Source organism: Sus scrofa, chromosome 10 (assembly GCF_054392235.1).
Source record: "Sus scrofa isolate SSC_HxYL_T2T_F1_AM1 chromosome 10, Sscrofa_HxYL_maternal_Yorkshire_Landrace_v2.0, whole genome shotgun sequence".
In the NCBI taxonomy this organism is placed as follows: domain Eukaryota; kingdom Metazoa; phylum Chordata; class Mammalia; order Artiodactyla; family Suidae; genus Sus; species Sus scrofa.
The window spans coordinates 21707794-21732730 of NC_139392.1; the positions used below are offsets into that span (position 1 = coordinate 21707794).

General features: G+C 39.3%; 1 protein-coding gene across 3 annotated transcripts in view; it reads left to right on the forward strand.

Annotated features, from left to right (window-relative positions):
* The window catches only part of CNST (consortin, connexin sorting protein), a 92802-nt gene that overhangs the window by 3370 nt on the left and 64495 nt on the right, over positions 1 to 24937 (forward strand). For 2 of the 3 annotated variants that reach the window (XM_021064469.2, XM_084979347.1), the window contains exon 2: positions 24471 to 24899. In XM_021064469.2, coding sequence (XP_020920128.2) covers positions 24521 to 24899 — 379 coding nt within the window. In that variant the 5' untranslated portion in view covers positions 24471 to 24520. Of the gene's footprint in view, positions 1 to 8871; positions 9044 to 24470; positions 24900 to 24937 lie in introns of all 3 variants that reach the window. The other variant, XM_084979346.1, reaches the window with a different exon arrangement.

Sequence of the window (24937 nt, forward strand, 5' to 3'; positions counted from 1 at the left end):
AAGCTTCTGATGTATTGCTTAGGTATGTTTTTTAAGTTGTTTTGGCAGCAGAGGTGGTGATGTTAATGGAACTTTCTCTTGTTCAGAAGTGTTACAACCGTGTTGGAAAGGTGATTGCAGCTCACTGACTTCAGTGGGGCTCATTATTCTTATCTTGACCTCTATATTCTAATAAACTTCCCTAAATATTATTTTAGCTGCACTATTCTACATCTAGATTTAATGTCAAAATTCAGTGTCAAAATTCACCTGAAGACCTGATAAATATCCAGTGTAATTTAATACGAGAAACATACCCCCTCCACAACTTTTATGGTATAAAAAAATCTTAAATTACCTGGTCAGTAACAAACTCTGTAAAACCAAGTCAGTATACACCTAGCACAGTATTGGCAGTTTGTGGGGAAGGGGATAGTTATTAGATGTTGCCTGCTTTATGAGAGGTGCAGGCACATTAGGTAGAAAAATAAAGCATTTTCATTTGTCTCTAAGTATGGATAGCTATCCATTGATACTATTTTAGTTGGGTAAGACAGAAAATACATAATTTTGTTCCTTCAAATAGCGAAATAGTCTTGGCAGAATTTTCTTCTTCTTCTTTTTTTTTGGGGGGGGGGGGACTGTGTCTGTGGCATGCTGAAGTTCCTAGGCCAGGGAGTGAACCTGAGCTACAGTAGTGAAAATGCTGAGTTCTTAACCACAAGGCTGCCAGGGAACTTTCAAATTTTTCTTCAGTTACCTGAGGAAGAATAATTGATACTCTGGAAATTTTCAGTTTTTAAAAAAGCTCAATTTAAGTGACCTCTACAAGGATCATATATATATATTTTTTTTTTTTTTGTCTTTTTGTCTTTTTGTCTTTTTGTTGTTGTTGTTGTTGCTATCTCTTGGTTCTTGGGCCGCTCCCGCGGCATATGGAGGTTCCCAGGCTAGGGGTTGAATCGGAGCTGTAGCCACCGGCCTACGCCAGAGCCACAGCAACGTGGGATCCGAGCCGCGTCTGCAACCTACACCACAGCTCACGGCAACGCCGGATCGTTAACCCAGTGAGCAAGGGCAGGGACCGAACCTGCAACCTCATGGTTCCTAGTCGGATTCGTTAACCACTGCGCCACGACGGGAACTCCAGGATCATATTTTTATTAAACTCTATACTCAATATGTCTATGTCTTGGAGTTCCCTGGTGGCCTGCAGTTAAGGATCCAGTGTTGTCGTGCTGTGGCTCTGGTTACTGCTTCAGTGTGGATTCTATCCCTGGCCCAGGAACTAAGGCATTCTGTGGGCGAGGCCAAAAAAAAAAAAAGTGTGCTTATTTTGATACTGTTATGAGTGTGTTCTTCTGTTGAACATAAATATAGGCTTTTCTTTATAAATCATTCCTTTGGGGGAAATTATATTCCTTTTCACCAGGGAATACTTTTGCTTTTCATATATTTGAAATAATTATTTTGTAATATCCTTTAAAGAAATACATCCATAGTCAGTTATACCTCAATTAAAAAATGAAAGTAAAAAATCAAAAATAATATCTGAACAATCTTCCATAAAAACGAAATACATCATTGAAAACAATTTAAGAAAGCTTAAGCTTTCTTAAATTGTTTGAGTCACAGTTTTGAGCTTCTGCTCTTTAACATATTTGGAGATGGAAACTTTTTGCCTTTATATCACCTCCTTTCTGCCATCTCTTAAGACTTCCCCTTTTTTCATCATTAGCCATGTGGAAAGGAAAGATAGTATGTGTTTGTCATAATACTGACAAATCAGATTGTTTTTCTCTTTGACTGTAGGAAGAATTCTGAAGCAGTAAGTGACAAACTTAGTCACCCTTTTGACATTTGGGCATTTGATATTTTAATTGACAGCACCTAAGAGATTTTAAGAATTAACAATATTTTGTAATTGTCATACTTATTAAATTCTCTTATAAGAATACTTAGTCTGGGGGAGTTCTCCTCGTGGCTCAGTGGTTAACGATTCCAACTAGGAACCATGAGGTTACAGGTTCGATCCCTGGCCTTGCTCAGTGCGTTAAGGATCCAGCGTTGCTGTGGCTGTGGTGTAGGCCCGCGGCAACAGCTCCGATTAGACCCCTACCCTGGGAACCTCTGTATGCCACTGGTGCAGCCCTAAAAAGAAAAAAAAAAGCTTAGTCTGATTTTCCTGGAAAACTACTACCTAAATATATGATTACATTTTCCTATGTTTGCTGCATTTTTAAAGTCCAGTGAATTAGGTGGCTATGGTTTTGTAATTTGAATGAAGGCAAACTAATATTTTAAGATACCTTCTAGGAGTTCCCGTTGTGGCTCAGTGGTTTACGAATCTGACTAGGAACCATGAGGTTGCAGGTTCGATCCCTGGCCTCACTCAGTGAGTTAAGGATCCAGCGTTGCCATGAGCTGTGGTTTAGGTCACAGAGGTGGCTCGGGTTCCACATTGCTGTGGCTGTGGTGTGGGCAGGCGGCGGCTACAGCTCTGCTTCTACCCCTAGCCTGGGAACCTCCATATGCTGTGGGTGCGGCCCTAAAAAGACAAAAAAAAAAAAAGACAAAAACCCTTCTATTTTTTTAAAAACACCTTTTATAGTATAGATTTTTAATAAATAATTTCCTTAAAATATGTGAACTTTATAATAAGATAAAGCATGCTGTTGTTTCTGGGTATTGGAGAGCATACCACCAGTAATTTTTTTTTTTTTTTTTGGCTGCCCTGAGTCATGTGGAGTTTCTTGGCCAGGGATAAGATACCAAGGCAGCTGCAACAACACCAGATCCTTAACCCACTGTGCCGGGCTGAGGAATGAACCTGTGTCCCAGCACTCTAGAGACACCAGATCCCATTGTGCCACGGCAGGAACGCCATACCGCTTTGTATTTTTATTTCATGCATGCATTGTTTTTCTTCTTCACTGCTCTTTTCTGTAGGTATTACCACCATACAACTCAATCTTAAAAATAATTTTTAGATGATTTGAAAAATATTGCTTAAGATTTTTTTCAACAAGGGCTTATTTTTGTGAATATGTATTTTTTATTTATTGAGCATTAGTGGAGTTGTGTTTTTTGTTTGTTTTGTTCTCCCTTATGAAGCACCAAAGATTTTTCTTTTTTCCACTTGTGGACATGAAAAAGGTTTACTTAAATCAGGTCTCAAAGGATTTGTAGCAAACAACATTTCCTCCCTCATGTTTGACTTAGACAACAGGAGGAGTGGAAGTTTGTAGAAACTATGCTGATTAGAAAATTATGAAATTTAGTTTCCTGAAAAAACCCTTTATCTCCATTTGTGACTTCTTAACCCAAATTCAATCATTAAGTTTATTTTCTAAGATAATTTACAAAGTAATCACTAGATTCCTTTTGCTCAAATAGTTTAAGAAATTATTGTGAAGTTCTTTGTCATGCCAATTAGAATTTATGTCTGTGGCATTGGTTAAGCACTGTAAAGAGCCAAAATTAGAAGCAATGTCATGTGACTTCCTTATTTTAATCCTATAATGAGTGATTAGTAAGACAGATTTGTCTTATGAGTCTTACATTTGAACTCTAAATTATTTATTTATTTATTTATTTTTTGTCTTTTTAGGGCCCTACCCACAGCATATGGAAGTTCCCAGGCTAAGGGTTGAATTGGAGCTATAGCTGCCGGCCTACACCACAGCCACAGCAAAGCAGGACCCAAGCCGCATCTGCGACCTACACCACAGCTCATGGCAATGCCAGATCCTTAATCCACTACGCGAGGCCAGGGATCAAACCTGTGTCCTCATGGATACTAGTCGGGTTCATTACTGCTAAGCCATGATGGAAACTCCTGAACTCTAGTTTAAATTTGTCCTAATAGATCTTATGTCCATCAAAGTTCCCGTTTTTGCTAGCCAGAGAAAGACCGATTTCAGATTATGCTAAAGTAATTCAGGAGGTAATTTCTTATTATACCAAGTACCCTCGTGGTTAATTATAATTTTGTGGATTTTGATGCCTACAGGCTTTTGTCCTCTTTCAGCTGTTTGCCTGGGGAAAACCTAGGGATTCCATAGTGAACCACACCCTTTGACCTTTGAGTATATGGCTCACCTTCTCTGATGGCCTCAAAGAGTATAACTATGTACAGAAAACTTATGAGCAAAAATTCTGCTCTGGTCACACTTATCTACACTGAGGAAACAGATATTCTAAGAATGTCTGTCTTATAATTACATTTTCCATGTACTTGTATAATACTTTGTTTTAAAACTATGTATGTTTTGTATAGCCTCTGTTGGAGAGTTTCCACTTTGTTCCAGCGCTTCAGAGTATGTAAAAGGATATCCAGAATAATATGCCTTATAGCTTATTCTGCCTTACCTCACCTTTTGTTTTTTTTCCCTATTCTGTCTTCCATGGGAAGTTCAAAAGTCAGAACAAGTCATGGTTTGTTATAAACTTGGGTGGGGTGGGTGGGAGTACAACAAATCTTATTCCTTCCCTCTTGTTACAAAAGTAATAGTGCTCTAGAGAGAAAAAAAGGTAGGTAAATTTTAACTTGAGGTAAACATGGTTATTCACAGATTAGTGTTGTCTTTTCTGTAATGAAAGTTGAACAGCTTTTATTTAGCAGTCAGAATCCATTGATCGCTCTCATCCTACTTTTGATGTCTGATGGATTTTCCAGGAAAAAGCTTTTGAGTACAAGTGTTAGCAAGTTGAAACTTATATTGCCCACTGCACCGTAAGCCAGTAAATTGAGAGTCAAGCTGTTGGGGGGGAGGAATAGCAATTTAATTTGGAAAACTGGCAGTCTGAGAAGATAGTAAACTAGTGTCCGGAAGAACCTTCTTCCCTTAAAATTCAGACTTCTTAAAAGGGGTTCTGGTGTGGTTCCTGGCTGCAAACTACTTGGTGCCAGAATCCTTTGTTCTTGCAGCTGTCTGCATAGGTCTGGTTACAAGTTCCTATAAACATAGAGCAACACAAATGTTATTTTCTGTTCTGCAACTTTCTATTTTTGTGTCATTGGAAAAGTGTTATTATCTTTAAAGGTCAGTGTCTTGAGAATGGGCTATCCTATATATTTTAGGCTATAGGCAACATTCTTGTAGCAAAAGCAATAGAAATCAAAAGTTTAAAGAGATCCAGTATGGGGGTCAGACTTGTTCTCTGTTGCACTGTTACTAGACTATTACTGGAGTATATTTAATATTATCTTGGAGTTCCTGTCGTGGCTCAGTGGTTAATGAATCTGACTAGGAGCCATGAGGTCTTGGGTTCGATACCTGGCCTTGCTCAGTGGATTAAGGATCCGGTGTTGCTGTGAGCTGTGGTGTAGGTTGCAGACGTGGCTTGGATGCCACGTTGCTGTGGCTCTGGTGTAGGCTGGTGGCTACAGCTCTGATTGGATCCCTAACCTGGGAGCCTCCATATGCTTCGGGTGCAGCCCTAGAAAGGGCAAAAAGACAAAAATGTGTCTTTGTATGTGTGTGTGTGTGTGTGTGTGTGTGTATAAAATCTCTTTTGTCGTGTTTTTTTCTTTTTGAAATATTATCCACTGAAAGAAAACATCTTTGGGGAAAAGTCATATTATACCAACAGGCTTTTAAAACATTGTAAGATACCTCCGTTTAGGGCAAATTTTTTCTTTATTAGTTTATTCTTTTCTTAGAATTTCTTACCTAGAATAAATTGCCTTACTCTGGGTTTATTTCTTTTCCCAAACCCCCATCAAAATACTTCCTTTTGAATGACTAATTATATGAAAGCATAGTCACTTTGATACCTATCTCCTTTCCTGCCTTTCTATTCACTTTTGGTATGCTGAAGTTGTAAATCAGGGTGTCACTGTTATGTCAAACATCACAGTAAGGATTAATAACATTAATATTTATTTAGATATTATAGGAATGGAAATATTTATTTAGATATTTTATTATAGGAATGGAAAACAGCAGCTATCTATTTGAGGTGGATAAAATATAATGTCTTGGGAATAATAGTTTCAACCTCAGGTCCAAGAATAGGCTTCAAGGGGTCTGTAAGCTCCTTGAAATAACATTTATAATAGTAGGAGTGCTCGTTGTGGCGCAGTGGTTAATGAATCTGACTGGGAACCATGAGGTTGCGGGTTCGGTCCCTGGCCTTGCTCAGTGGGTTAAGGATCCAGCGTTGCCATGAGCTGTGGTGTAGGTTGCAGACGCAGCTTGGATCCCGCGTTGCTGTGGCTGTGGTGTAGGCCGGTGGCTACAGCTCCAATTAGACCCCTAGCCTGGGAAACTCCATATGCCGTGGGAGCAGCCCAAGAAATGGCAAAAAGACAAAACAAAAACTTAATAGTAGCATATATATGTTTTTCTGAGGAGAGAATTCTTAGCTTTTGTTAGGTTCTTAAGGTGGGCCATGACCCAGAAAAGGATAAGAACCACAGAATTAATTTGAGCTTAGTTACAAATCTCTAATCCTTATAAGCAGCTATGGTTTTGTAAGGATCCCTATGTATAAGCTTCATTCTTTAAGTAATACGTTATTTACAACAAAGATAATTTAATAGATCATTTTACAAGAAAAGTCTTAGTGATTCTTTTTAAAAAAAATCTTCCTTAAATATCTTACATTTTATTTTGTATACCTTTAGGTATTTTTCTTTATATTTCTCTAGTATTTCACAGGTTAACTGTTTTTTATAATTTGTTCGCCTTATGTGCATTTTACAGAAAGATGATTAATTCTTGTGGTTTAATTTTTCCTGGCATTTCAAAGAGTTGTTGACAGACTTGAGATCAGGATAAAGGAGATCTGCATTTTATAAGGATGCACTACCCAGTGAGAGGAATGAGTCCATAGAAATGTCGATTATACAACACCCTCCAGATTGTGGAAAAGGATGAGAAACTGAGTATAAGTAGAAGATTATCCTTGCACAGTGAGTGGAGACATTCTACTACTGAGATAAGAGGGGGAAATACTGGTAACCAGCTAATCTGGTAACCTCTGTTTACTTGAGGTCCAGCTGAGCCTGCTGAGCCAGGGATAAGAAGAGGACTTGAGGCCATTGGTAAAGGTTTAGTATAGCTTTGGAGGACATGGTCCTGGGAGGTCTATGAGAAAGGATGTCTGGCCAGGATTCCAGCTCCATCTGACGTGGGACAGATATTGCTTTTGTAGTTAGCGATCTGCATAGTTGGTGATTTTTCTTTAGCAATAGATAACAGCTTGAGTATAAGAGCAGAGAGAGTGATTAGGTTGATCAGGGCTGGGGTTTTTTAGGGAGACTACAGTAGGAGGTATAAGAGGACTGAGGGACGGAGTTCCCGTCGTGGCGTGGTGGTTAACGAATCCAACTAGGAACCATGAGGTTGCGGGTTCAATCCCTGCCCTTGCTCAGTGGGTTAAGGATCTGGTGTGGCTGTGAGCTGTGGTGTAGGTCACAGACGCAGCTCGGATCCTGCGTTGCTGTGGCTCTGGCGTAGGCCGGCGGCTACAGCTCCAATTCGACCCCTACCCTGGGAACCTCCATATGCTGTGGGAGAGGCCCTAGAAAAGGCAAAAAGACAAAAAGACAAAAAAAAAAAAAAAAAAAAGGATTGAGGAAATAGCTAGAGGTGATTGATGAATTTAGTGCTAGAAAGGAAAGAAAATGCCAGGAAGATGCTGACTAATGTTGGGGGGGCGGCAGGAGGGAGGAGTTCTTGATCTGGTTGAATCTGGTAATGGCAGTAAGGGATCGAGAGTTGAAAGAATAGGAATTTAGAACCAGACAGTGGGATATAGGTAGTGGAATGTTGGAGATATTGAGACTCATCTTAGATGAATTGTTTTGATGATCAGTAAAATGGTAACACTGGGGTTATACTTGCTAAAGTGACCGGAAAGTACGATGTCTTTATTGATCTTTGAGGCATGAAGACATATTGATTCCACTAGTCTATTAAGTCACTGTTTTTCTTATGTGAAACACAAAGGTAGTGTTTTCTGAATAGTAATCTGCCCCTCCTGTTCAGGATGGGTTGAAAGGGCTTTGTGAGACAACAAGAACCTTAATTAAAAGTAAACATATTAGTCTAAACTCATTTTGAAATTTCCTGACTTCCGAAATGATAAAATCAGTAAATTTTTGCTTCTGGTTCAAAAGAAGAAAAGAGCGTAAACTACAGAGCTCCTGGCTTAGGTTCTGTGAGTAATAGTGTTAAAATTGTGTTTGATGCAGTATGGATTATATTCTTTATGCTAGCTGAATTCGTAGGTTAATTTAAATTGACTGATAATCCATATGAACCTATGCAACATCCATATACACTTTGGTGAATACTTTTGAAATATAGTGGCTTGTCATAGACCCTATCAGTTTATTGGCTAATGTTTGAGCCCATAGGTGATCAGCATTGTACTAATTTTTTATTTTTTTAATGACCACACCCTTGGCATATCAAAGTTCCTTGACCAAGGATTGAGTCTGAGCTGCAGCTGTGACCCAAGCTGCAACTGCAGCAATGCTGAATCCTTTTAACCCACTGCGTCGGGCCAGGGATTGTACCTGCACCTTCTCAGCAGCCCAAGCTGCTGCATTCGGATTCTTAACCCACTGTGCCATGGCAGGAACTCCTGGTTTTAATTTTTTAAAGAAGAACAAGGAAATTTACATGAAAACCTTTTTTGGTCTAGCATAGTTTATAATTAATTCAGTAATATTTTATACAATTTTGTTTCCTCATTTTGCCAGAATTTTAAATGCTGTCTTCCTGACTTAGTTTGGTTCAGCATACTGGGACAAGTTATGTAACAATTCAGATGAGTTCAGTTCTAAGATCTGTGGAGTTTCACCATTGAGGTCTCTACTTTGTGCCCTTGAGAAGTGGCTTTGTAGGTAAGGAACTCCTGTTTGCCTTTTCTATCCAGGATGCCTCTCTGCCGTTTCTGTCTAGGATGCCTGCCCAGCTAAAACAACAGCAGAGCAGAGTCCATTTTCCAATGGCAGGCTCACTCAATGAATAAAGATGGCTGAGACAGTCAAGCTTAGGTATTACCAAGTTTACCAAACAGATAATCAGTCTACCTCCCCCGACCAGAGGTAAGTAAAGGAGTACATCAGGCGTGAGGGAGGTTTCTATTCTTTTCTTTCTTTTCTTTTTCTTTTTAGGGTGGCTTCTGTGGCATAAGAAAGTTCCCAGGCTAGGAGTCAAATCAGAGCCGTAGCTGCCAGCCTACGCCACAGCCACAGCAACGCAGGATTCAAGCTGTGTGTGTGACCTATACCACAGCTTATGGCAACGCCAGATCCACCACCACTGAGCAAGGCCAGGGATTGAACCTGCTTCCTCTTGGATACTAGTTGGATTCGTTTCTGCTGGGCCACAGCGGGAACTCCCAAGGGAGGTTTCTTCACTAAAACAACCCTCAATATTGGTATTAACCCTGCTATATTCTTAGTGACTGAAAAAAAAAAGTGTGTGTGTGTATAATGTAAGCATATACTCAATGCATTTTAAAAAGTTATTTTCTGAGTATAAAAATAATGCAGCTTACAATTCAATAAATAAAAACATAAATAACCCAATAAAAATTGGGCAAAGGAGGAGTTCCCATGTGGCTTAGTGGGATAAGGATCTGGCATTGTTACTGCAGTGTCAACCACAGTGGCTTGGCTCGCTGCTATGGCATGAGTTTGATCACTGGCCTAGGGGAAAAAAAAAAAAGGAAGGGCAAAGGAGTTGAATAGACATTTCTCTGAAGAGACAGGCGGCTAGTAAATACATGAAAATATGCTCAACATCTTTAGCCATCAGGGAAATGCAAATTAAAACAATAAGATAACACTTCATACTTGGAAATAAAGAAACTGGAACCCTCATACATTGTTGATAGGATTTTTTTTTTGGGGGGGGGGCCTTTTGAGGGCCATGCCCTTGGCATGTAGAGGTTCCCAGACTAGGGGTCCAATCAGAGCTACAGCTGCCTGCCCACACCACAGCCACAGCAACTCCAGATCTGAGCCGAGTCTGTGACCTATACCACAGCTCATGGCAACCCTGGATCCTTAACCCACTGAGCAAGGCCAGGGATTGAACTCGTGTCCTCATGGTTCCTAGTTGGATTTGTTTCTTCTGCGCCACAACAGGAACTCCTATTGATGGGAATTAAAATGGTATGGCCGCTACAAAATTAGTATGGTGGTTTCTCAATAACTTAAACATCAAATTAGGGTATGACTCACAGTTCCATTCCAAAAGAATTGAGAACAGCTGTTCCCAAAATACCCCAAAACTTGTATAGGCGTGTTTATGGCAGCACTATTCATAATAGCTAGAAAGTAGAAACAACCTAAATGTCAGTCAGGTGATGAATGGATAATGTGGTCTACAGTGGAATGTTATTTGGCAATGAAAGAATTGCATATTGATAATATGCTACCACAGAAAACATTATGCTAAACAAAAGAAGCGGGTCATAAAGACCACATATTATGTGATTCCATTCATACGAAATATTCAGAAAGGACTGATCCATAGAGAAGGAAAGTAGGTCAGTGATTGCTTACAGCTGGCTGGTGGGCCTCGGGGGCCGGGGGGAGCAGCAGGAGGAGCAGAGAGAATGGAAAGTGACTACTAATGAATAATATGTGAGTATGGGAAGTAGGGAGGTTCTTTTTGGGGTCATGAGAATATTCTAAAATAAAATCGTAGTATAGGTGCACAACTTTTTTAAAAACTGCTTTTCAGGGCTGCACCTGAGGCATATGGAAGTTCCCAGAGTAAGGCTTGCATCGGAGTTGTAGCTGCCGCCCTACACCACAGCTCACAGCAACACCAGATCCTTAACCTACTGAATGAGGCCAGTAATTGAACCCTTATTCTAATGGATACTGGTTGGGTTCGTTACCAGTGAGCCATGGTGGAACTCCTGTATACAACTTTGAATATACTAAAATCTGTTAAATTGTACTTTTTTTCCTTTTTTTTTTTTTCTTATTTTCTTCAACATGCCACACTTGTGGCATATGGAAGCTCCTGGGCCAGGAGTCGAAGCTGCTGCAGAGAAAATGCTGAGTAAAGTTCCCTTTTTTCATTTTTATGATAAGCTAAAAATAATATGAGCTTGTTTAAGATCATCATAACTAATACCTTTTCACATTTTTATTTTATTTATTTATTTATTTGGTTGTCATGCCTCTGGCATGTGGAAGTTCCCAGCCAAAGACTGAACCCATGCCACAATAGTAACAACACTGGATCCTTAACCCCCTGAGAAGTGCATGACTAATACTTTTTTTTTTTTTTTTTTTGTCTTTTTGCCTTTTCTAGGGCTGCACCAGCCGCATATGGAGGTTCCCAGGCTAGGGATCTAATCGGAGCTGTAGCTGCCAGCCTATGTCAGAGCCACAGCAACGCGGAATACAAGCAGTGTCTGCAACCTACACCACAGCTCACAGCAATGCCAGATCCTTAACCCACTGAGCAAGGCCAGGGATCGAACTCGCAACCTCATGGTTCTTAGTTGGATACGTTAACCACCGAGCCACGATGGGAACTCCTCTTGGGCGGTTTTAATTGTAACTATTTATGCCATTATTTCTTTTGAATGGCTCTGTTAGAAAAAATTATTATAATGGTCCTTAAGCACTGACATATTATTATTATTTTGTCTTTTTTTTTTTTTTTTTTTTTTTTGCTATTTCTTGGGCTGCTCCCACGGCATATGGAGGTTCCCAGGCTAGGGGTCTAATCGGAGCTGTAGCCGCCACCCTACACCAGAGCCACAGCCACGCGGGCAGGATCCGAGCCGCGTCTGCAACCTACACCACAGCTCACGGCAATGCCGGATCGTTAACCCACTGAGCAAGGGCAGGGACCGAACCCGCAACCTCATGGTTCCTAGTCGGATTCGTTAACCACTGTGCCACGAAGGGAACTCCTGACATATTATTTTTACTAAGATGTAAAAAGAGAATTTTTATGTGCTTACAACTCCAATAAAACTATTAAACTGAAACAAAATTTAAAAGTAAAACAAGCAATAAAATTAAATTTAATAAAATAAATTTTACTGTTTTATTAATAAATAATAAAATTAAAATTAATATTACTTAATACGTTGTACGATGCTGCTCTATAAAAATTATATGTCTGTTCACAGGAATTCCCGTCATGGTGAAGCAGAAACGAATCCAACTAGGAACCATGAGGTTGCAGGTTTGATCCCTGGCCTCGCTTAGTGGGTTACGGATCTGGCATTGCCATGAGCTGTGGTGTAGGTCACAGACATGGCTCAGATACTGTGTTGCTGTGGCTGTGGTGTAGACCGGCAGCTGTAGCTCCAAGTCAACCTCCATGTGCCTAGGGAGTGGCTGTAGAAAAGGCAAAAAGACCAAAAATAAAAATAAATAAATAAATAAATAAAAGCACCCATGATTTTTATTGCTAAAGAAAGTAAGGCTCAGAAGGGTTTCTTTCCCAGGTTTTTCAAACAAATTATTAACAGGGCTTGAAATTCAGATTTCAGTATTTACAGCCCAATGTTTTGTTTTGTTGTTTTTCTCTCATACTTTATCCCTTTTTTCACTCATTTGTTTTCAGTCATTATTAATAGCTTGTCTTCTAGTGTTGTTTCTTATACATGAGCTGTTTCCTCAGAGCACTCTTAGGCACAGGTGACACCTCAGTTCTCTTTGTCCTTTGTAGCCCACTGCTCGCCCCCCTCCTAGATACACTGCACTGAGCCTGGTGTATATACTTAGTAGGCACTTGGTAAATGTTAATACAGGACAGTAACTTTGCCTTCGGGAGGCATGGAAACTTAGTCTTCAAAATTTAAGCAGGGGCCAGAGTGCAAACATTTGTGAGTCTTGTGCTAACATGGAACAAATAAAGTTAACATTTTTTACTTTAAAAACTTATAAATATTGTTTTCAGTTTTTACCTTTTTAGAAATTATCCTGCCCTCTGTTTTTTGATGGGACATTGCCAAGTTATAGGTCTTTTGATAATTGCTAAGGTGGACATCTTTCTTTTTTAGTAAAGAAAAGAGCACGTACTAAAGAAGTGATTCAGGTTCAAATGTTTTTTTGGTTAAAACATCTTCAAAATTGACAAATCTTGTGAAATAAAAGTTCAAGCAGTACAAACAAATCCTCTTGTACTATTAGTATGATTGTTGTTCATCATCCCTCCCCCCCATCGTGTTACTCCCTTTATTTCCTCTTCCCTCTCATACTTTTACCTCATTATTGTCATTCTCTTTTTAGACCTTCTGATCATCCTCTGAGTCTTTTTTTAAACGAACTTTGGGCTGTGGTTCCTCTGAAACTCAGTAGTCTGGGTAATATCCTCTAATCCATCCACTACTTATATCCATTATTCAAATTCTCAAAGTATATCTCCAGGTCACTTGGACCTCTGAGGTTACCCTACTATTATTTTAGTCTTTTACTTATAAAATTTCAGGAGAGTTCTATTAATAAAATAATATATATTCTTTTTTTTTTTTTTTTGGATGCAGCATGCAGCGACTTGATTTGGGATCTCAGTTCTTAGGGTGAAAACGCTGAGTCCTAACCACTAGACCACCTAGGAACTCCCTAAAATAATGTATAGTCTTAATTTCATTAATGGTGGTCGTAATTCTTGTTAGGGCCAGTTTTATTCCATTTGTTTCATAGATTTTTATTTTGTCTTTTAAATGGGCATGGTATTATCTTTTATGTTTTTATAGAGTGGAGAAATCCAGTCAAGAATGTGAGAGGATGAAGCTTTCAAGTAAAATTGTAGTTGAAGAAAAAACAAAGGAAAGTCTAGGTTAAAATAAATTTGACCTGGGTGTAATTCCATTTGTCTTATCTCCGTTTTTGAAAAGAACTTAACATCTTTCTTCTCTATGTTCTTAGACTGTTTAAACCTTATCCTTTAATTTGTGTACCATCAGCAGCAAGGATTTATAATTATAGACTCAGAATTTTCTAGGTTTAGAAAATGGAGTGGACCCATTTAATTTAGTTCTTTGCTTTCTCTACTAACCTGCTCCTTTTATGGAATTTGCTGACTTGCCCTCCTTTTGTTTAATCTTTCAGTGACAAAAATACTCTCTGTTTCTGTTTCCTACCAGATATATTTGTGGGTTTTTTGTTGTTAAATAAATTTCGAACATTATCTTAAGTGATGTAATTGTTTTTCCTAAATCTGTTTCCTGAGGTAAGTGGTAGTGAAAGAGAGACTTTAATGTTTTAGTTTACTTTAACAAGCATTTATTTAGCACCTATTCTGTGCCTAGGGCCATGCTGCAGTAAGGGTTGCAGAAGTAACACACACATTCTCTTGCCTCAAACACTTGAATTGTACTTGGGATATAATACACATGCATGGAATAGCTTATGAACAAAGTCTAAAGCAATAAATAAGCAAACCCGAGACAGTTTCCCATAGATGTGTTAAAAAATACTGTGCTTGTTTTATTTAAAAAAAACATCTTTGAAAATGTTTTAACATAGATTCTGTATTAGCTATTCTCTCCATCTATGATTGGACCTTTTAAAAATTTATTTTATGATTTTAATTTTTTCCATTATAGTTGATTTATAGTGTTCTGTCAATTTCTATTATACAGCAAAGTGACCCAGTCGTTCATATATATATATTCTTTTTCTCACATTATCCTCCATCATGTTCTGTCACAAGTGAAAGGATATAGTTCCCTGTGCTATACAGCAGGATTTCATTGTTTATCCACTCCAAATGCAATAGTTTGCATCTATTAACCCCAGACTCTCAGTCCATCCCACTCCCTCCCCCTCCCCCTCGGCAACCACAAATCTGTTCTCCAAGTCCACGAGTTTCTTTTTTGTGGAAAGGTTCATTTTGCTGTGTTTTAGATTCCAGATATAAGTGATAGCATATGGTATTTGTGTTTCTCTTTCTGACTGAATTCACTTAGTATGAGAGTCTCTAGTTCCATCCATGTTGCTGCAAATGGCATTATTTTGTTATTTTTTAATGGCTGAGTAGTATTCTATTGTGTATATATACCACATCTTCTCAATCCATTCATCTGTCAGTGGACGATTAGGTTGTTTCCATGTCTTGGCTCTTGTGAACAGTGCTGCATTGAACGTACGGGTGCATATATTTTTTTTCAAGGAAAAGTTTTGTCTGGATATAGGCTGAGTGGTATGGTAGTTCTGTATTTAGTTTTCTAAGTTGCCTCCATACTGTTTTGCATAGTGGTTATACCAAGTTAGTTCCCACCAGCAGTGCAGGAGGGGGTTCCCTTTTCTCCACACCCTCTCCAGCATTTGTTATTTGTTGACTTGTTAATGATGGCCATTCTGACTGGTGTGAGGTGGTACCTCATAGTAGTTTTCACTTGCATTTCTCTAATAATTACCGATGTTGAGCATTTTTTCATGTGCCTATTGGCCATCTGTATATCTTCTTTGGAGAAATGTCTATTTAGGTCTTTTGCCCATTTTTCAATTGGGTTGTTGTTTTTGTTTTTGATGTTGAGTTGTATAAGTTGTTTGTATGTTTTAGAGATTAATCCTTTGTCAGTTGCATCATTTGAAAGTATTTTCTCCCATTCTGTCAGTTGTCCTTTTGTTTTTTTAATGGTTTCCTTTGCCGTGAAAAAGCTTTTGTCAGTTTGATTAGGTCCCATTGGTTTATTTTTGCTTTTATTTCTTTTGAGGCAGACATTTCTTAATTCAACCAGAAACGAAGGTCATTTTACTGGGCTTTTAGTCCCTGTGAAGGCTGGTCTGTTTCAAGTTCATCTTTTCTTCTAGGGAGCAACCTTTTTAGGTTCCATGTGAAAGCCTAAGGCTCCCTTCTTCTTGGCAAGTCCATTGTTGTTTCCAGCTCTGTAGATCTGCTAAAGGCTCTGCTTAGCTTTTTTGACCTCCAGATTGAAGCTCTCTGCCAGTTTTTCTAACTGTTATCAAAAGGAAGGTTTGGGAGTTCCTGTCGTGGCTCAGTGGTTAACGAATTAGATTAGGAACCATGAGGTTGCTGCAGGTCTGATCCCTGGCCTCGCTCAGTGAGTTAAAGATCCAGCGTTGCAGTGAGCTGTGGTGTAGATCGCAGATGCGGCTCGGATCCCGAGTTGCTGTGGCTCTGGGGTAGGCCCACGGCTATATATATATATATGTATATGTATATATACATATATATATATATATAACATAGATAATCTATATAACTTATGCTATATAGATTATAACACCTATAATCTATAGATTAATGTGTAAACCTAAAGAAATGAGTCCATCACATTTAAAGGATACAGCAAGTAGGATTTCCTGTCTTGGCGCAATGGCAGTGGATCTGACTAGGAATCATGAGGTTGTGGGTTCGATCCCTGGCCTCCCCCAATGGGTTAAGGATCCGGAGTTGCTGTGTGCTGCGGTGTCAGTTGCAGACGCGGCTCAGATCTGGTGTTGCTGTGGCTGTGGTGTAGGCCAGCAGCTGTAGCTCCAATTTGACCCCTAGCCTGTGAACTTCCATATGCTATGAATGCATAAATAGCCTTATTGGTGGGTGTTATTTTATTATGCCTCCACCTATTTTTCTAAACTCTTTATATCTGAAAACTATCTCAAGATACTAGGAATTATTCATGTTGCCCTCTCCTTAAAGCTAGCAGTTTGGTGTTTAAAAAAATATATGTATGAGATTAGTTTATTTTTAAAATTAATATAAAAATCATTATATTGATTAAGGGTACAAGCTGTGAAGTCAGGCTCTTTGAGATTGAATGCTGACTTTGTTATGTACTAGCTATGTGACCTTGACCTATTATTGAATCTTTGTTACTGTTTCTTTATCTGTAATATGGATATAATTACAGAAGTACTTGGTAGCACCTATGTGAAGATTAATTTATAAATTATAGTTTAATAAGTTTAAATAGTTTTATATCATAAATTTATATATCTATTATAGGAAATTCCTGTGTGGTGCTGTGGATTAAAGATTAAGTGTTACCGCAGTTGTGGCACAGGATGAAACTGTGGCATGGGTTTGATGCCTGGCCTGGGAACTTCCAAATGCCTTGGGTGCTGACAAAAAGAAAAATAAAAAGATAATATGTATCTATTATATATGCCTAAAACACTAATTTATTTGTTTATTTTTAGGGCTGCTCCTGAAGCATATGAAGATTCCTATGCTAGGGGTCTAATTGTGGCTATAGCTGTCGGCCTATGCCACAGCCACAGCAACACCAGATCTGAGCCGCATCTGCAACCTACACCACAGCTTATAGTGATTCCAGATCCTTAACCCACTGAGCAAGGCTAGGGATTGAACCCGCAACCTCGTGGTTCCTAGTCAGATTGGTTTCCACTGAGCCACGATGGGAACTCTGTTTAAAGGCCTTGAAAGGGAAGGTTCTAATGATCTATTTGCTCTTGCCTCCAGATTAGCAAGAATTATTTTAAAACAAAAAATATAGTTTTGTGTATATTTAGTAATTAAAATGTAAACAGGTAGTTCCCATTGTGGCTCAGTGGTTAACGAATCCAACTAGGAACCATGAGGTTGCGGGTTTGATCCCTGGCCTTCCTCAGTGGGTTAAGGATCCAGCGTTGCCGTGAGCTGTGGTGCAGGTCGCAGACACGGCTGGGATCCTGCGTTGCTGTGGCTCTGGCGTAGGCCAGCACCTGTAGCTCTGATTTGACCCCTAGCCTGGGAACATGCATATGCTACAGGTGTGACCCTAAAAAGCAAATAAAATAAAATAAAAGGAGTTCCCATCGTGGCACAGTGGTTAACGAATCTGACTAGGAACATGAGGTTGCAGGATCGGTCCCTGCCCTTGCTCAGTGGGTTAACAATCCGGCGTTGCCGTGAGCTGTGGTGTAGGTTGCTGACGCGGCTCGGATCCCGCGTTGTGGTGGCTCTGGCGTAGGCCGGAGGCTTACAGCTCCGATTAGACCCCTAGCCTGGGAACCTCCATATGCCGCGGGATCGGCCCAAGAAATAGCAAAAAGACAACATAAATAAATAAATAAAATAAAAATAAATAAATAGGAAATAGTTTTGAATAGAATGGAAGAATGTATCAGAGTGCTTCATGTGTGTTTAGTTTTGAGAAACCTTTGTTTCAGTTATATATATATGTTTTGTATGCATATGATTGCAATGAAAATTGTAATTTTTGTTTTGGGTTGCAGAATTTTTGGGAATCCTTCTTTTGGGGCATGCTTTTTGATTGCTGGTATACTGAATATTGTCTACGGTACATACATCTAAACAAAACACAGAAAACTATGTATTTAGCAATGAGATATAAGTAGTATTGGAACATGTCTAGGGAGTAAGATGGCAAAATGTATAGTTACCATCATAAACACAACATTTGTGTGTGGTGACTTTCTTCCTCAATTTGGAGTAAACCGTAAGTAGCCAGGTTTGAATTTAAGGTTAAAAGGATATGTTACTGGTTTGTTATTGGTAACTGTTTTTTCCTGAATTTTGGTTTGACTGTAAGTCATCAAATTAAACTTGGGGTTAAGCATCTTAATCTTAAGAAGAATCTTGGCTTCTTTCACAGGTTAAAAGCATAGTATTTAGGCCTGATTTATATGGATTACAGAAAAACAGCACTCAGAATCTTCTTAAAGTATTTTCATAAACTAATTGAGTAATATTATATATTTAACCATGCCCATAAATTAATTCTTTAATTTTATTAATACCTGGTGTTTAATCTGATCAGATATCTATTAAGATGTGTGAAAAATAACTCATACCTAGATTGACATTTTATTTTTGACAAAATGTAGATTTGTTTTTGTTAGTCTTTTTTATTTAAAGCTTCTTCCTCAAAGTTTTGTTTTTCAAGTTTTGTATAATTCTCACTTGAATAGTTTGCTTGAAATTCTTCAGCTGTACAGAGTCAACATGTCAAATAACTTTTATACAGTGTACATATTTGGAATGCTATTTTGCCACAAGTGGCTGGAAACTTGGGCGGCACTTACTATCATGCTTTTAAAAGGTAAAAATATGTCCGAGTTGGTGCTGTGCAGTGATTGTACTGTGTTGCTATTTCTTTTGTGCGAATTGGTACAGACATAGGAGCTCTTACAGAATAGGCATACAATTTAGATATAGCAAATCACGTGGAATACCATTTTCAACTATACTTCTAACCTCCAGATCCCATACAATGTAAGAGCATCTTTAAAAATACTTTGTATCAACTGATGCTTCTTTCTCCCTGTGCTTTCCTACAGTGAGGTAACAGATGTACTTGAAGATCAACCTTTTGAAATGCTGTTGGTGTAGCATTGAGGGAGAGGAAAGAGGAAGAAAAATAGACAAAAATAACGCTTATTTATAATTTGTCAAAAGCAGTAGAACTATACTAATTTGAAATCCCATTAAGAAAAGGTATCCTACAAAAGTGTTCCAGTTGAAATGTGTTAGGAATGCAGATAGAAGCCAAGTATTGTATAATAGGTCCTTTTACCTTTCCTTGGCAGAGTATTCAATGGAAATCCATGTGGCTTTCTCCTTTTCAGAGAGAAACTGTAGAAAATAAGTCCTTTACCTCTTTATGTATATAGTACGGGTCAGGCCCAGAACTAGACATGGTGAGGAATAAAAATTATGTATGGCTGGGTTATGGATATTCAAATGGCCTATTCACATGGTCTGGTAGGACACATACACAAATGTATTTGTTGCAGAGCTATATTTGGGAAGGACTCTTCCCATACTCATATTATGTATGGGTCCTTGGACTGGAGAAGTCTTAAAATATTAGAAAGTAGTTTATAGAGAGTTTCTGTTGTGGCTCAGTGGAAATGAATCAGACTAGCATTTATGAGGACGCAGGTTCGATCCCTGGCCTCACTCAGTGCATTAAGGATCCTGTGTTGCTGTGGCTGTGGTGTAGGCCAGCAGCTACAGTTCCGATTAGACCCCTAACCTGGGAACCTCCACATGCCATGGGTATGGCCCTAAAGAGACAAAAGAAAAAAGTAGTTTACAAAGTAGCCTTTTTTTTTTTCTTTTCTTTTTAGGGCCAAACCTGCGGCATATATAGGTTCCCAGGTTAGGGGTCGAATTGGAGCAGCTGCTGCCGGCCTGCATACACCATAGCCACAGTAACGCCGGATCCAAGCCACATCTGCAACCTATGCCACAGTCTGTAGCAACACCAGATCCTTAACCCACTGAAAAAGGCCAGGAATTGAACTTGCATCCTCATGGACACTAGTCGAGTTCTTAACATGCTTAGCCACAATGGGAATTCCCAATGCTACTTAATTTAAATAGTACATTAGTATGTCTTAAAAAAAAAAAAAGATTTGCAACAGAAGAAGGAGGGTTATATAGGAAATTTTGCATTGTGTGGATCCAGCAAGTTCTAAGGAAAGAGAATTTCAGGAACTTGAACTGTTTGGTTATTAGAAATGTGTCCTCTGCTGTAGGGTCAAAATTCTTCACTGAAGTATACCACAGCTGAAGTAAAATTCTTTCACTTACTTTCACCCATTTCCGTAGAACATAATTATTCAGAGTATTGCCTCAGGATAACAACCTATCTGTTCTATTTCTGAACTGACTAACTGAATGATTCTTTTGTCTTTTGGATTTTTTTTTTTTTTTTTTTATGGCCGCACCTGTGGCATATAGAGGTTCCCAGGCTAGGGGTCGAATTGGAGCCGTAGCTACTGTCCTGTGCTGCAGCCACAACGCCAGATCCAAGCTTCATCTGCACCCTACATCACAGCTTGCGGCAGTGCTAGATCCTTAACCAACTGAGCGAGGCCAGGGAATGGACCTTCCTCCTCATGAATACTAGTCGGATCAGTTTCTGCTGAGCTATGATGGGAACTCTCATAACTGAATGACTATTTTTTTTTTTTTTTTGTCTTTTGGCCTTTTCTAGGGCCACTCCTGTGGCATATAGAGCTTCCCAGCCTAGGGGTCGAATTAGAGCTGTAGCCACCGGCCTACGCCAGAGCCACAGCCACGAGGGATCCAAGGCACATCTGCAACCTACACCACAGCTCACGGCAACGCCGGATCCTTAACCCACTGAGCAAGGCCAGGGATCGAACCCACAACCTCATGGTTCCTAGTCGGATTTGTTAACCAATGCACCATGACGGGAACTCCCTGAATGACTCTTGACAAGATATGAGACTTGGTTTCTTCATTAGTATAATAGGACTAAAATTACCTATCTGTAGAACATTTGTGAGTATTGAATAAGAGTATTGGGCTGAAGAGTTTAACTTGGGGCCTGGTACATGGCACTCAACAAAATTGCAAAATGTGATCTGTAATTTTATACTCACCAAGAAGCCCTAATCAATTTGTAGATATGTTCATCATCTGAAATGGTGTGCAGAATAAATGGTTAAGCTTCCAGGAACTGACTGAGATATCCCAATCATAAATTAATGCTTTAGCATTCTTGAATGATGATGGTTAGCATTAGCTTATCCTCAGGAACCTAATCACTTCCAGGAAGTCAAGAAAAGCTCTGTTTCTGAACCTTCAGTAAGGCTGTAGACCCGCATGAATAAACCTACTAGTGTTTAAAGCCAACCTGTGAGACTTCTTTTTTTTTTTTTTTTTGTCTTTTTGCTATTTCTCGGACTGCTCCCGCGGCATATGGAGGTTCCCAGGCTAGGGGTCGAATCAGAGCTGCAGCCACCAGTCTACGCCAGAGCCACAGCAACGCTGGATCCGAGCCGCGTCTGCAACCTACACCACAGCTCACGGCAACGCCGGATCGGCAACCCGCTGAACAAGGGCAGGGACCGAACCTCCAACCTCATGGTTCCTAGTCGGATTCGTTAACCACTGCGCCACGACGGGAACTCCCTTTTTTTTTTTTTTTTTTTTTGAGACTTCTTGAGCAGTAATAATGGCTAGCTTTTCTTGAGCATTTACTAAGGGCCAAGTATTCTACTAAGTGCTTTACCTGCCACGTTGTCTAAGCCTCACAAATGACTCTTCTTCAGGGTAGGTATTACAGTCCTCCACCTTTATACATGAGGAAATTAAAGCTTGAAGATGCTAGGTAACTTGCCTAAGGTCTCACACACAATTGGTTAAAAAGCAGAGCTAGAATTTGAGCCTTGGTCTGTCTGTGTTCTCAGCCATTACGCTGTACTGCACAGGATTCAAATCAGGACAACCCGGTTTCAGATCCAGTTCCACTTTGTTCCAGGAATATGATCTTAAACAAGTTATTTTTGCCTCCCTGAGCCTTAGATTCTTCATCTAAAACACACTATGAATATGTCCCATGTAGGCTTGTTTGGAGGATTTGAAATAACATGTAAAGTGCCTGGCACAGTTTCTAATGCATGACCCATACTCAGCAAGAGCTGACTATTACTGTATTACTCTGTAAGGTGCTCTAGACTGCTTTCTGCTTCCCACCTTCCCCCATCACCCTAAGCAGAATCTCTGTAACTATTAAGCTGCAACTCCCTTTTCCTCTCTTGACCTCAGCCCCTCTAATCTATTTTCTCTCCATATGAATTTTAAATATTTCATAAAGTGGGATCATAGAGTATCCTTTTGTGTCTAATTTATTTCACTTAGCATAATGTCTTCCTTGACAAGAAGTACTTTAATATCTGAATCAAATAAAATATTCCAGCTGCAGAATAAGTTGAAAGCATATGATACAGTCAGTGTAAAGTTCATGTTTTATTTTGTGCTTTGTTTTCATGTTTTTGAAGAATTGTACTTTATTTAAATATATGTTTACTTACTGTTTATAGTTACTGACTCTAAAGAGCAAATAAATATTTCTATTTATTAAATTGAAGAATTAAAAAAGTTCTGTCTGAGTTCCTGTTGTGGTGCAGTGGAAATGAATCCAACTAGGAACCATGAGGTTGCCGGTTCAATCCCTGGCCTTGCTCAGTGGATTAAGGATCCGAAATTGTGGTGAGCTGTGGTATAGGTTGCAGATACAGCTTGGATCTGGCATTGCTGTGGCTGTGGTGTAGGCCGGCACCTGTAGCTCCGATTAGACCTCTAGCCTGGGAACGGGGAACCTCCATATGCCACGAGTGTGGCCCTAAAAAGCAAAAGCAAAAAAAAAAAAAAAAAAAAAGTTCTATCATTGGGAGTTTCTGCCATAGCCCATTGGGTTAGGAATCTGATGGCAGCGGCTTGGGTCACTGCAGAGGTTCAGGTTCCATCCCTGGCCCAGCACAGTGGGTTAAAGGATCTGGCATTGCTGCACCCGTGACATAGGTTGCAGCTAGGGCTTGAATTCAACCCATGGCCTGGAACTTCCATATGCTACAGGTGCAGCCATTCAATTTTTTTTCTTTTCTTTTTTTTAATCTTTGAGTTTTTCTCACCATTACTGAAATTTTATATTTGATTCAAACCCAAAATAATGCTCGGCAAGCATAAAAAAATCTAAACCTGGCTGGCATCTTTTTCCTTAAAATGTAATGTACTTTTGGATGATAACACCAGATATAACATGACTGATAAAGGGCTTAGAATCTGTTTTATATATCTTCAAAATGCTAGACGGAGTCTTGGAGCTGAAGATTTAGATTTTTTTTCTAAGTCTAAACTAAATAACCTGTAATTAAACATGGCCCTCTCTTTTTTTTAATTTTATAAAAGGAATTTGCTGACAATTCTAAGGTCCTTTTCAGGGCTTATTTTTAGGAAGTAAAGGATGTAGTGAGAGTATGGTATAAATATATGCTACCTGAATTTTCTCCCATTAACTTTTTTTTTTTATTAAAAAAAATTTTTAGGAGTTCCCATTGTGGCTCAGTGGTAATGAGCCCAACTAGTATCCGTGAAGATTCAGGTTTGATCCCTGGCCGCATTCAGTGACTTCAGGATCCAGTGTTGCCATGAGCTGTGGTATAGGTCACAGGCTTGGCTCAGATCCTGCTGTGGTTGTGGTGTAGGCTATCAGCTGCAGCTCTGATTTGACCCCTAGCCTGGGAACTTCCACATGCTGCACATGCAGCCCTAAAACGCAAAAAAAAATTTGAAAAATTAAATGTTTTCATTTGCAAATATTGCTGCTGTTTAGCCAGATAAGGACCTACATAACTAACTTTCACTTGTATGGTATCTAGGGATAACATGAGTGATTGGTTTTAGCAGACAACCTCATTTTATCAATAATTTCTTTAATCAAGGCAGTGCTCCCAACATGATGCACATTAGAATAATCTAGAAAACTTCAAAAAATATATCAGTACTTAGGCTCCACGCTTAGAGGTTCTGATTTCATATGTCTAGGATAGAAATTTGATAAGCTCCATGGATAGTAAACATGCAGCTGGAGTTTACAGCCATTGTATTCAAGGACGAACTAGATGAGGCGGGGTGGGGTTGTGAGTGGGGTAGAAGTAGGAGGAATGAGCCTTAGTCCCTTCTTTCTCTTCCCTGCCTACAGTAAAACAACCCGGGAGAAGAGAAACATCAGAGATCCCTGAAAATCCACAATTTAAAAAATGAAGTCGTTTTTTTTTTTCTTTTTTGTCATTGTAGACATTGAAGGACTTTGATGAAACTTAAATGATTCAACAAAAGATGCTCTAATGGATGACAGAGAAACTCCTACATATAATCTGCAGAGAGAACCACAAGATGGATGCCATCCTGGTGACGGTGTGGAAAGTCTAGTAACGTGCTTGCCCTCTGCATCAGATGAAAATGAAAACCAACTTGATGGGGATGGGTGTGAGCGTCTGACCAGCAGTGACGGTGCAATGGGCAAAGCTGGAGTGTTTGAGCAGGACACTCTCAACAATAATGAAAGCTGCTCACCAAGTTGTGAGGTGGCTGCAAGCGAGAACTCAGAAAACCCTTCTTGTGAAGTCCCCAAAGATGGACAGGCCTTTTTGGGAAAGGACAAAGAAATACCTGGAAAAAGAAGTTTAAAAAGCAAAAGAGGCACTGTTAAGAAGATACCACAAGGTATTTTTTTTTTAAATTACACTATTTTGAAGAATAAA